Source organism: Peromyscus maniculatus, chromosome 9 (genome assembly GCF_049852395.1).
Source record: "Peromyscus maniculatus bairdii isolate BWxNUB_F1_BW_parent chromosome 9, HU_Pman_BW_mat_3.1, whole genome shotgun sequence".
Classification (NCBI taxonomy): Eukaryota; Metazoa; Chordata; class Mammalia; order Rodentia; family Cricetidae; genus Peromyscus; species Peromyscus maniculatus.
In genome coordinates, this window is record NC_134860.1 from 73,694,107 (window position 1) to 73,707,850 (window position 13,744).

The window sequence follows — 13,744 nt, forward strand, 5'->3', positions numbered from 1 at the left end:
ACTTTAACCCACATCTAGAAACCCAAAGCAAGCAGGAACCATGTCCCAGATGTCACAGAGAGGCCTACACATACCCAGATTAGTAACATCCTAAAAGAAGAATTCCAAGAAAGTAAAATCCAGATACCTGGTTGAGCCCAAGGCTGCTGTGAGAGGGTGTATTTGGGGCCTCCCTGACTGGCCATGGTTTTTAATGCTGACACCTAGTAGAGGAAATAAAAGCAGAGGTTTCATTTCACCAATGGCAAATAAACAGGAACCGCTCTCAATACACAGCACCATTTAAACCTATTAAATAAGGCACACTGGTAATCCCATGCACAGTCCTAGCAAAACTGCATAGACCCTCACAAGCTTTTACAGCTGGACTTTTTTTTTAAAATAAAACTCTTGTGATTTTAAAGCATGTGTTATTCTGGGAAGAAAAACAAACAAAAACAAAACAACAACCTACCAAGCATTCTGCCTAAGACCTTTCAGAACAGGAATCTCTGAAAGAATTTCACCAAAAAAAACCCAGTCCCTCCTAGAAAGACCGCTGTGCTACTACTGAGCCATTATCATTGGGACAGGGTCGCCATAACTGCACAAGAAGCTCCTCACAAGGACTTTGCCCCCTTCTTTTTTAACCCCATCACAGACATAGGAAATGTCATTAAAACAAACAGTAACCAGGCTAGAAGAGGCCTGGAGTTTAGTTCCTGACACCTGTAATTCCAGCTTCTGGGGCAGGATGCTCTCTTCTAGACTCCATAGGAATGCACACAAATGGCATACATTCACACAGACACGGGCACAAAGACACAAAGACAAAGACAGACAGACAGACACACACACACAAGAATTTCAGTTGGGCATGGCAGATGCACCTGCAGAGTCAGCATCTGGGAAGCTAAGGAATAAAGTACAAGAGTTTGAAGCCAGCCTGGGCTACATAGTGAGACCCTATTTCAACACACAAACAACAAAAAAACACAAGGTATTCAAATATCACACAAGGCCTACTTGGCCAATATATGCTGAAGATATACACTTAGAAGCCACTTTTGTATTTTTCATTCTGCTAAAGCAGCAGAGGAAATAAATACAAATATGTCAACCTAGCTATTAGATAGGAAACTTGATGGGAATAAACATAAACTACTTTTTTTTGGGGGGAGGGGTTGAGGGGGGTGGCTCGAGACAGGGTTTCTCTGTATAGCCCTGACTGTCCTAGAACTCACTCTGTAGACCAGCTAGCCTCAAACTCAGAGATCTGCCTGCCTCTGCTTCCTGAGTGCTGGGATTAAAGGCGTGTGCCACCGCCCAGTGCATGAACTACTTTTTAATGGATAGACATGGGGCAAAGGTCCAAACTACTAGAAAGACTGAAGCATTAACTCCAACTTTCCCATAAGGGCAAACTATTCTGACAAAGGGCAGTCAGAGCAGCATCCAAGCGTTAACTGAGGTCTCCTTCACCTTCTCTCTAGTTCTGCCTTGTCTCTACTTCTACTCCAGAAAAATCCAGACCTTTGCTCTCACGGTCCATTGTAGACCTCATCTCTACCCCCTTCCACGCAATTTCTTCGTGCTTTATTTTTATTGTTGAGATGCAGCTTTAAAAATAAATTATAAATGGCTGAATGTGGTGACACATACCTTTAATCCCAGCACTCAGGAGGCAGAGGAACCCACATTTCTGTGAATTCCAGGCCAAATTGGTCTATATCGTGAGTCCTAGACTAGCCAGGGCTACACAGTGAGACCTTGTCACAAATAAGTACATATAAATTAATTAAAATAAAATAAATTACATATATTATTATAAATTAGACAATGCTAACAGGAAAATAAATTTACCTTTAGTATACATTACCCCAATATTTTCCAGTGTAAATATACTCATGTATTCACTTATAAAAATGGGAACACAATGTTCATAACTGTTTTCTAGTAGCTATATTCTAGACCTTTTTCTAGCCCCGAAAGTTTTGTTTTAATAATAACCACTGCCTACTACTCCACTGACTGTTCTAGGATCTCACTAATTCTCTAATAACTTAACTTGGACTTTTTAAAAAAAAGAAAAACAACAGCATCATACTATATAGACCAGGCAGGCCTGAAGCACACCCTGTAACCAAGGCTGGGACTGGATCCAGTCTTCCTCCATTCTTAGTTAGGGTTTCTCCTGCTGCAAAGCAACACCATGACCACAGCAACTCTTATGGAGAAAGCATTTAATCGGGGCCTTGCTTACAGTTTCAAAGGGTGAGTCCATTATCATCACTGTGGGACAGGGTGGCAGGCAGGCAGACATGGTGCTAGAGAAGGAGCTGTGAGCCACATCCTGATCCACAGACAGCAAGCAGAGAGAGCAAGACACTGAACCTAGTGTGGGCTTTTGAAACCTCAAAGCCCACCCCCAGAGACACACTTCCTCCAGCAAGGCCACACCTACCAATAAGGCCACAACTCCTAATTCTTCTAATCCTTTCAAACAGTGCCACTCCTGGTGACTAAACATTCAAATTTATGAGCTTATGGGGACCATTCTTATTCAAACCACCATATCCTCCCTCAATATGTGCCACCATGCCTGGGCAGCTGTTTGTTTAAAACCACAAAGCTGTGAAGTTGAAGCGTGGATCGCATTGGAGACCCCAAGATATTGGCGATGCCAGAGCCATGGGAAACCTGCCAAGGAAAGTTGTTAACAGGGGATGGAACCAGCCCAAGAGAAAGAAGTGTGTTGCAGTCAACAAAGCTGAAAGGAGTTGGAGATCTAAGGAGTGTTTTGACATCAGACATGGAGATGCAGAGTTTGGAATTTGCCCAGCTGGTTTTCAGTCTTGCTTTGGTCCAGTACTTCCTCATTCCCTATGTTTTGGAACAGTAATGTATATCCTGTGCCATTACATATTGGAAATATGTGATCTGCTTTTTGATTTAGATTTTATAGGGGATTACAGTTATGAATCTCAGAAGAGACTTTGAACTTTAGACTTTTAAATAAGTTTGAGACTGTTATATGAGACTATGGGGACTTTTGAAGCTGGACTGAATGCATCTTTGCATTGTGACATGGCTGCAAGCCTATGGGGGCCAGGAGTGGAGTGTGGTTTGAAAGGAAATGGCCCCCTAGGAAGCAGCATTCCTAGGAGGTGTGGCTTTGCTGGAGTAGGTGTGGCTTTGCTGGAGTAGGTGTGGCTCTGCTGGAGTAGGTGTGGCCTTGCTGGAGGAAGGACCACTGTAGTGGTGGTCTTTGAGGTCTCCCATCCTCAAGCTACTCCCATTGTCACAGTTCACATCCTGTTCTCTGAGGATCAAGATGTAGAACCCTCAGCTCCTCCACCACCACGTCTGCCTGTGTGCCACCATGCTCCCCACCATGATGATAATGGACTGAACCTCTGAAACTTTAAGCCAGTCCCAATTAAATGTTTTCCTTTATAAGAGTTGTCATGGTCATAGTGTCTCTTCACAGCAATAGAACAGTCCTGTACTTTTTCTATACCTACTAAGACTCAAAGTCCTATTTAATAGTTTCAAGGAACATGTATACCATAGTAGTCTAAAATGAAAATGTATTGCATTTCTTAAAGCCTTAAAGAAAATAATCTGAGCCAAATATTTTCATACATATATCTATCTCAATATTTACCACAGTATTTATTCTCTAGGGTCAGCTATATTTTTTGAGAAAAAGTTGTTTTTCCAGGGGCAATGTGATGGTTATTTTTACTTTTCAACTTGATAGAATTGAGAATCACTTGAGAGACTGGCCTCTGGACATGCCTGTGAGGGGTTACCTTAACTGAGTTAAGTGATGTGGAAAGACCTACTCATTGTGGATAGTACCATTCCCTGGGCTAGGATCCTAGACTATCTAAAAAAAGAAAGTGAGAGCTGAGCACAAGTGATCTTCACTCTGCTTCTTGACTGCAGAGACAATGTGACCGGCTGCCTCAGGCATATGGTGCAATGACTTCCCTGTCATGATGGACTGTAACCTTGAACCTCCTCCCTTAATTTGCTTTTTTGAGGGTTTCTATTGTATCAACAGGATAGTTAAGACAGGCAGAAAAATGAACCAGAGGAATATATGTGTTATAATATATATTGTTTTATATATTCTTATATAGATGAGAATATATTATATATGATATATATTCTTCTGGCTCATTTATATATTTATATTATACCTACACACCATAAATAAATATGTGTATGTGTACATATATATGTATATATGTGTTTATGGTGTGTGTGTGTGTGTGTGTGTATTCCTATATTTTATTTTTCTCAGGAAAAACTACTATCAGATCAAAAATCAGGAGGAACACAGTTGAACAAGATACAAAAAGGTTTATCCCACATACAACTGATGGTTCAAAACTTCATTTCTCAATCTGTGAAAGCCACTTCCCTAAGTTAGTCTGGGTACCTGGGATATGGTAATGATATAAGAAAATCATGAGTTCGGGGCCAGCCTGGTCTAGAGAGTGAGTTCCAGAAGAGCCAAGGCTACACAGAAACCCTGTCTTGAGAAAGGGGGGGGGGAGAGGGGAGGGAGAGGGAGAGGGAGAGAGAGAGAGAGAGAGAGAGAGAGAGCATCAAGAAATGAAGCATCTCATCAGAGTCCCAGGAAAGGATTGTACAAGCACAGGCTGGTCTGTAGCTGGTGAAGGAGACCATCTACAGCTCATGAAGGGACTGGACTCACATCTACACAGTCAGACTCAAAAAACAAGCCTCCTGAATACTAAAAATGTCCTCTATGTACAACATGGTTTGTTTTGTTGTACCAACCTATATTTGCATTTTTTTCAAATGAGCCTGAACACAGAAGCAAGCCGAGGACATATTGCTAATGAGGCTTCTATTCAAATGGCACATATTCAAATCAACAAACAGAATTGTAAACCCTGGTTAGTTAGTAGAGTGTTTGCCCTAGCATACACAAGGCCCTGAGTTGTATAATAGATGTGGTAGCACATGCCTACAATCTGAGCTGAGCTCTTGGGAGATACTGGCAGGAGAGGCAGAAATTCAAGGTCATCCTTGGCTGTATCAGAAGTTCAAGGCCAATCTGAACTTAAGACCCTGTCTCAAAAAAAAATAGAAAGAAATTGTGACTGCTGCCACACAGACCCTAAACGGGAGCCAGAGGGACAGATTCCAGCAAACTGAGAGTCCCAACCAGCACAGAGAAGACTTACAATGTAGATAACAGAACACACCAAACAAGGCTCAGCTATAACCAGCTCTGCAGTGTTAAAGCTTCTTCAAAACTACATGCTGTCAAGCTCACATTCAGAGCTGCAAACCAGCTTTTGTGATAACTTCCCTAGAAAGACAGTAAGAGCCGGACTTACTCTCCTTCCTCTATGTTCTCACAACTCAAAAGCAAGCTAGGAAAGAAAGAACGGACTAGAAAGTCTGCACCTTTGTCATAAACTCCTCCAGCTGCTCTACAAATAACTTGGTCTGCTGCTGAATGAACTGCTCACAGGCTGACTTCAGGTGACGGTCTACATCCTTCTTAGAATCCAGGTAATGTTCTCTGATCTCAGGAGTCCCCTGAAAAAGATAAGTCAATTTCCTTCTGTTTGCATGTGCCTAGAAATTATAAAGAATATTATTTAGCTCCCACCACCAATGAAACAGAGTCCTTCTCACCTCCAACAAGAACTCTATCAAGGCATTGTTGCTATTCAGCCTAAAAAATCTCGGAACAGTCATAGGGTTCAGGATTTTAAATGCTGCATCTGTGAAACAAAATTACTCATCCAGTGAACAGGTACAGGTTCAACAGAGAAGCCCTGGGCAACAGCAGCTCTCTACTGATGCCAAGCCAGGAAGTATTCATCCTCACTAGGTCCCCATCAGGAAGGGCTGAGTGAGATGAGCACCAATGATGACTATACATATACCCACACAGTCATTTCCAAAAGTCACAGTTATAAAATTACCATTAATCATAATGATCTATTTATAGAAAAAAATGATGAACAGGATAATACATAGAATTTCAATGCTTTGCCTTTAGATGTCAAGTAGAATTTTTTAAAAATTCACATACTTACCCAGCTTCTTTATGATCTTGGCTGGCACAGAAATTTATTTACTTGAATGACAGTGAATAAACAAATGTGTCAGCCAAGAAGAAAACACCAAGAGGACATATTTACCTTAACCTCCAGACTAACTAGAATCTCTGAGAGTACTGACTGAGGTCTCATTGATGTTCAAATGCAATAAGATATACATACCATTAGTCATGAGAGGTTAGAGGCTTAAAAGTTAAGATAGGAAGTATTATTAAGTGACAGATTTCAAAAGACTATGGCTTTGCTTTTCCAGGATGAAAAAAGCAAAGTACACACTGCTCCCAGTCCTGCTCTGTAGCACATGCCATGGTCCTGAGTACTGCCTGGACCTGGGGCTTAATGAAAAGGAACCTCTGTCAGAGTCAGTACTCAGGAGAGACTGTTTCACAGTGAACAGAGCCAAGTCACCAACCACATGGCAGATTCAAATGACCTTCATGATATGGTAGGGAAAGAAATCCTGCCAAAATCTTAGTCTATTTCATTTTCTCACATCTCAGCAGACTCAGAGCAGAACCAAGTGGCAGCAACATCCAGATTAGAAAGAAATAAAAGTGAACAATCATGCTGCATCCTATCACCCAAATGAAGGCCATCAGCAGCCACGAGCTCCACGCAGTTCAAAGCCCCATCCTCATACCTCACACCAAGAGAAGAGGGTCAACCAGGGAGCAAGGGGAAGACGCTCCTTGTGCAAATATGCTTTTAAAGACACTGGGCATTCTTTAAAAGCAAAGCCCAGAAAACCTGAATCCCATTGAAAAGTAAAAATGACCAATTACATGAATAATACCCACAGGCTTTACAGAGCCAAACAGCATTTACTGTGATGATCATGTGACAGCGTTAGGAGAGACACAGGGCCACCTGCTCTCATAGACTCATCAGGGGACCAACACGGCCTCAGCTGAGGTAAATCAAGTCCTCCCTTTCAGACAACCACAGGGATCAGGGAGCTAAAAGCCTGCTATCTTTGGGATTCTTTATTAGGCATTTCTGAATCACAGAACACAGAAAATAATTAGGGTCACTATTCCTTCAATTGCCTCAAGATTAAGAGGGAAGTTAATTCATTACACAAATGAATGCTTAAGGAATAAAAGTTTAAATGTCTGAAAATCATTAAGGAAAAAACAGCTTACAAAAATCTGTAAGAGAAACAAATAATATTTATGGTGTGTCCCTAACTATTTACAATCAAGAGCTCAGACTGTATGTATTTTGATCTCTTAAAAAGCATTTACTGTGATGATCATATGACAGCATTAGAGGCTGGAGAGGTGGCTAAATGGTTAAGAGCACTGACTGTTCTTCCGGAGGACCTGAGTTCAATTCCCAGCACCCACATGGCAGCTTACAACTGTCTGTAACTCCAGTTCCAGAGGACCTGACACCCATGGCAAAACACCAATGCACATTTAAAAAAAAAAAAAAAAGGCCGGGCGGTGGCGGCAGCGCACACCTTTAATCCCAGCACTCGGGAGGCAGAGGCAGGTGGATCTCTGTGAGTTCGAGGCCAGCCTGGTCTACAGAGCGAGATCCAAGAAAGGCGCAAAGCTACACAGAGAAACCCTGTCTTGAAAAACCAAAAAAAAAAAAAAATCTGTTAATTTGGAAACAAATAATTAGGAGAAATGAATCATCTTTTCCAAGATGAGTCAAAATCCTACATATTTCACATCACCTTGCTTAACAATAAGCATCTTGATGTTACCTTAAGCACAGTGATGTATCTTTGTATTCATTGTCATTCTTAATGATCTTGGTAACCAATGAATGTACCATGACAACACCACTGTGCTCCTTTTACACAGGAGGAAGATGGGCCTTGGGAGTTAACCACCCCTCAGTTCAAGTTTACACAAGAACCAGGAATGAAACCTGACTCTCAGACACTTAGATAGACCCCAACTTGCCGACACATGCTATTTATCTTATAAGTATTTATTACAGTGATTTTCACCTTTTAGTTGCTTATGGTAATATGTGGAAGGGCCCAGGAGAGTTAAACTGTATTATACATGGCTATGCTCAGATATAGCTCCTTTCATAAAGAAAATACAACAAATTAGAAGGAATTAGGATACCAACAGCTCAGTTTAGTATGAATAAGTAACATATTTAGCAAGCAAAGCATGCAAAAGAAATTGCAGATGAACATAAATAAACCTGTAGCCTGTGCTGACACACCTGGACAGGTCAAACACACCCAACTGTGCCAGCCAGGACAACAAAGTACCTCTAGTTTTCTTGAGGTCCAGGGAAATTTCCTTAATGGTGAATTCAGTGTGAAACGGAGCAATTTGTTCTCGAAGAATCAAAAGGTGCTTAATTAAGAAAAGTTGTCCATCAATCTGAGTCTAAATTATAAGACAAAAGAAATGGATATTATCACAGATTAAATCAAACTTGGAGCATATAAAATACATTATCACTCAACACTAACTCCATGCAGATTTACAGCCTTGAGGGGTCAATACTCTGCAGCACAATAAACTCTCTCTAGGTCACCACGTCAAAGTTCTCTAGAAAATTCTTACTTTACACTCTGACCATTATCCCTTGCTCTACTTAAGGAATCCAAGGGAGCAAACCCACACAGGCCAGGAAAAGATATCAAGCCTGGTAACATGGCACAGAGGTAAAGGATGCGGCCACCTAAGAGCTGCCCCGAGCAGCAGAGTTGCTCAAAGGGTGAGTCTGAATCCGCTTGCTCACAGCCTTCTAGATTCTCTGAGGAGGACGTTCGTCCCCATTTGCCCACAGAGCACTGGCTGTCCCTACAGGAACCCTCTGCTGTCTCAGGACTGTCTGCGACGGCCCTGTGACTTAAGTGGAGCTCTCAGCTCTGACGAAGGCCCAGAACAACAATTGCAGGCCTCACAATAGAAGTTTGTATATTAATAAAGCCAGACTGCTCCTCAAGGCACAACTTTTGAAAACATTTCTAATAAAGTTATCGTTCATAAGCAGTCTAAAAGGATTCATAAAGTGGCAGCTCCCCAATCTCTCTTTCCACCAACTTGTAGTAGATACAATCATTATCAGAGCAAGATGTGTAAGGGAAACTCCCTTAGCTGCGGACCACAGCGGCAGACAAATAAGAAATGCTGTGCATTTTAAATACTTGTTCTACTTGTAAAAGGACAAGTTTGACAGCAAAAACTGCATCACTTAGACTTCATTTACTTTATTAAAGCCGTTGTAACTCAAGAAAGTAGTATCATGTTAATTTATTACAGACTAGGTGTTCAATTTGTCTGTAATGATAATTTACCTTAAAAAAAACTAGAAAATCTCCTAAGTTGAAAGGCAAAAATTATACAGTCTCAGCCACAGAAACAAATAAGCTAACCGTGCTTACCAAGCGGAGGGTTTCCCAGACACACACAAGCCCTTCTACCATGCAGGAGCAATAACATAAAGGACGGTGACCTCCAGGTAACGAGGACAGAGAGGCTCAGGGGCTTAAAGCAGAAGACAGCTGGTGAGGCCACAGCACGTGACCGCCTCTCCAGTTAAGTCAGTCTTCCTCCTACTGAGCTGAGACACATGCTCACTGTGCAAAACGTACGCCTAATACAGAACTGTGTGTGTGTGGGGGGGGGGGGGGGGACGACGGCAGGGATCAGCCAGGCCCCCGCTTCCTTTGGGATGCTTAGTGCATACAGCCAGTCTGCGTCTCCTCTCTGTGCTCTCCTTTACGTCTCAACGCAGTCAGGTAACATCTACTGTCTCTGTCTCTCCTCTGCAGCTCTGTCCTGGTTTACTTAACCAATGCCCCGTGATCTCAGGCATGAGAGACATGAGACTTGCAGACATTATTGACACCTTAACTCTGCCTGTCTAGGACTTGTTGTTCCACGATCTCTCAACGCCATGCACAAACGGAGAAAGAAGCATGCTCTTCTGCTAACAAGACAGCAGATTCTTTATCAGCAGACTTTTCTCAATTATCTAAAGTTTTGAAGTTAGAAATGGAATTTGTAAACCTGGAATTCATAGGCTTGAACACTGCAACAATGGAGAAATTCTGGCTACAAGTGATAGCCCTCTGCAGGCAACAGGCACGCTAGGCAGAGCCTAGCAGGGCAACACTGCGGCCCGTGCTCTATTTTCCGGAAAGGCCGAGGGAGAAGCACGACCAGAAGTTTCCAGCCCCGCAGCCCATGCTGACTGCAAATCATAAGCCATGGCAATGACTTTAAGTCACACAACACAAGAACTACAGCCACCTATCCTCAAAGCTAACTGATTTCCTCCAGGTGAGACCATGAGACTATTCCAAACACTGTAGGGGTGGCCGGGCATGATGGCGCACACCTTTAATCCCAGCACTCGGGAGGCAGAGGCAGGTGGATCTCTGTGAGTTCGAGGTCAGCCTGGGCTACAGAGGGAGTTCCAGGATAGTCAGAGTTACACAGAGAAACTCTGTTTCAAAGAAAACCAAAACAAACAAATGTATATGGACAATGCTGTTTCCTTGAACTCACTTTCTTGGTATTCTGGGGAAATAGCAGTGCCATTTCCTCATCTTTATCCTTCAGCATAGACCCTCAGTACCATTTCTGGTACATCAGAAAAGTACTCTCTCTTAGTGCAGTCTTAAGAGTGCACTACAATGAACTTCCAGTTTCCTTCAAAATTCACTCCGAAACAAACAGATCTTACTGCTAAGTGGCTTTAAATTCCTGTGGTTCTAAATAAATGTCATACTGCACAATTCTATTATAGGTAATAAAATTTCACCTAACACTTCATCAAACCTTGTTTTTGCTGATAGACTCTGATGCTCCTAGCAAGGACTGTATGCAGGCAGACAACGCTTCCTGTGATAATCCTTGGAACACCGCCCTCTGGTGGAAGAAGAGAGAAACATCAGCCCACAGCCATTCACAAAACAAAAAAAGGAAAATGTAAAGCCTAAAGGTAAAAAAAAAAAAAGTTTACATCCCTTCATCATTGGATTCATACTTGAACCACTTTCCCTCAAAATTTTTTATGTCCATTCAATCTTTCTTGACTGCCACATGGCTCTGTAATATGCACTCATGTCTTGAAATGCCCATGTGTCCTTTACACATTAGCACCTATTCATAGTTAGCACTGTGGGGGTCCCTGGATGGTACAGAGATCAGTTAGGTAGGTAGGGTTAGCTACAATGTCCACTCCAGAACTATCTCATGTAGTGAGCTAGAACTTGCCATATAGTGCAGGCTAGTCTCTAACTCCAGACCCTCTTTCCCCGGCCTCCGAGGACTGAGCTCACATAGAGATGTGCACCACCACACCCAGCTAGAAGGCTGTTTCTAAGCTCAAAATTAACTATAAAACAAACCATCAGTGTATCGTCTAAAAGTGTATCCCAGGTGGTTAGAGATGATGCTTTAAGATTCACATACAAGGCTCTCCCCTGCAGTGTTCTTTTAAACAGGAGGAAGACAGAACACCGTAAAGAATCAACAGGAGAACGCTGACCCAAACAACCAGTGAATTAGAGAGTACTGTGTGGAAACACAGAGAATGCAGAGGACTGTGGTCAAATTCTCATAAATGGGGGCTAGAGAGATGGTTTAGTGGTTAAGAGCACTGGCTGTTCTTCCAGAGGACCCAGGTTTGATTCCCAGCACCCACACAGGGGCTCATAACCATCTCACTCCAGGTTCACCTGTGATGTCTTCCTCTGCCCTCCTCTGGAACAAGCCCACACGATTCCCAGAAATACATACAGACAAAACACCTACACACATATGATAATTTTTCATTATAAAGTATAATTCAGTGCAGCCAGGCTTGGTGGCACCTGCCTGGAATCCCAACACAGGACAATATTGGTGACATTATCGGAGAGGAGGCCAGCCTCTAGTACAAGAGACCTTGTCTGGGAGATGGGGAAGAAACAAACAAAAATGAAAACAAAAGATTTCTACTTCAGAGCTGGGCACAGTGGCTCATGCCTACAACCCTAGCACTCAGAAGACTGGAATGGGACTGCTGAGAGTTCGAGGCCAGCCTGGGCTACATAGTTCTAGTGCAATATTGGCTACAGAGTAAGACTCAGCCTCAAAACAGAACACAAGATTTGGATGTGAGGTAAGTGGAAAAAGAAAAGGTAACCCTGAGGCATAAGGCAAAACAGGCAGAGTAATCTGCCAGGACCCACCTATGCCTTGGCTAGCATTCCTGTCAGCATCCTCAAAGCTTTATGCACTGAGGTCTGGGGTAACAATGGGCACATGTGGAACATGACCTTTGCACATTCCACAAAAGCAAGTTTCTGACCCCTGCATCACTCCCTACTGGGAACCGAAAGAAGCAGAGATGCCAAATGTCCTCCTAGGCCACTAGAAGAGATCCATGAATCACAGTTTACATCAAGTAGTGTGGGTGACTGATGCCATGAGACAAACGTGAGACCTTATTTTGTCCTAAGAGTCTGAAATATGAAACAGTGTGTGTGTGTGTGTACTGAACACATACAGAGAGTACACACCTACTCCCCTTGAGTCATATTTTTTTTCTTCTTTTGTTTTTTCAAGACAGGGTTTCTCTGTAGCTTTGGTGCCTGTCCAGGATCTTGCTCTGTAGACCAGACTGGCCTTGAACTCACAGATCCACCTGGCTCTGCCTCCCGAGTGCTGGGATCAAAGGCGTGTGCCACCACTGCCCGGCAAGCCATAATCTTAAAAAGTAGTGGGGTCTGGACAACTCATTATGTGACTACTAGATGCATTCACTTCTCTTCACATGCAGTAGAATTACAGCAATCAGTTAAAAAATAGAGAGTTGAAACCACCAAATTCATAAAACTATTTTGCTTTAAGTGTAAACCACTGACAGCAAATATGTAGCTAAATCTGCCACTGCAGGGAACGGCAACCATTATCATTAACTCAGCATGCTTAAAACAACTATTGCCCAAAACAATGCACGGTGCTCTAAAAAAGGTGCTTAAAAAAAATTCTGCTAACTTCAGCAAGTAAGTAAACTTATTCATGACTAGGAAGCCCGGCACTCATGCACTATTTGTTAAGGATGCTGACTGAGATAAGTGCAAAATTGGATTTACAGGGCCTGGGCACATCGGCGCCCACCTGAAATGTCTGCACAGGGAGGCTGCAGCAGATGGATCTGCAGGTTCAAGGTCAACTAGAGCTAGCTACTGAGCAAGACTCTGTCTCAACAACAAAAACCATGTTACAGTGGCTATATTTAATACTAAATACTATGCCAATGTGGCATTCCAATACGTTGCTCTCCATTCTTGACTACATCTTTACTGCACCGCTTTACTTCACATACACCAAAGCAGACAAATTCATCAGTAGTTTTAAACTGAGTTGTGGTCACAGGCTCCTTAGGATGGAAACTACAGCCTTGGTCCTCAGAAAGATACAAAGATAAAAACACATTAAAACTTACCCACAGTTTCGACGAGCCCCTAAATTAGATCAATCTTCAAGCTACCACCATATCTAAAAATCATGACTCTAAGAATATCAACAAAATACTGCATCAAGCTCTTTTTTCTTTTTTCTTTTTTTTGGTTTTTTGAGACAGGGATTCTCTGTGCAGTTTTGGTGCCTGTCCTGGATCTCGCTCTGTAGACCAGGCTGGCCTTGAACTCACAGATATCCACCTGGCTCTGC

The 13,744-nt window shown here is 42.5% G+C and overlaps 1 protein-coding gene across 1 annotated transcript in view; it reads right to left on the reverse strand.

Annotated features, from left to right (window-relative positions):
* Cog3 (component of oligomeric golgi complex 3) overlaps window positions 1-13,744 on the reverse strand; it is a 59,164-nt gene that overhangs the window by 11,295 nt on the left and 34,125 nt on the right. Inside the window, exons 16-20 of the mRNA XM_042285192.2 lie at window positions 10,862-10,951; window positions 8,335-8,455; window positions 5,665-5,753; window positions 5,431-5,565; window positions 128-203 (exon numbers count right to left, since the gene is read on the reverse strand). Of these exons, the coding sequence (XP_042141126.2) occupies window positions 128-203; window positions 5,431-5,565; window positions 5,665-5,753; window positions 8,335-8,455; window positions 10,862-10,951 (511 nt within the window). The remainder of the gene's footprint in view (window positions 1-127; window positions 204-5,430; window positions 5,566-5,664; window positions 5,754-8,334; window positions 8,456-10,861; window positions 10,952-13,744) is intronic.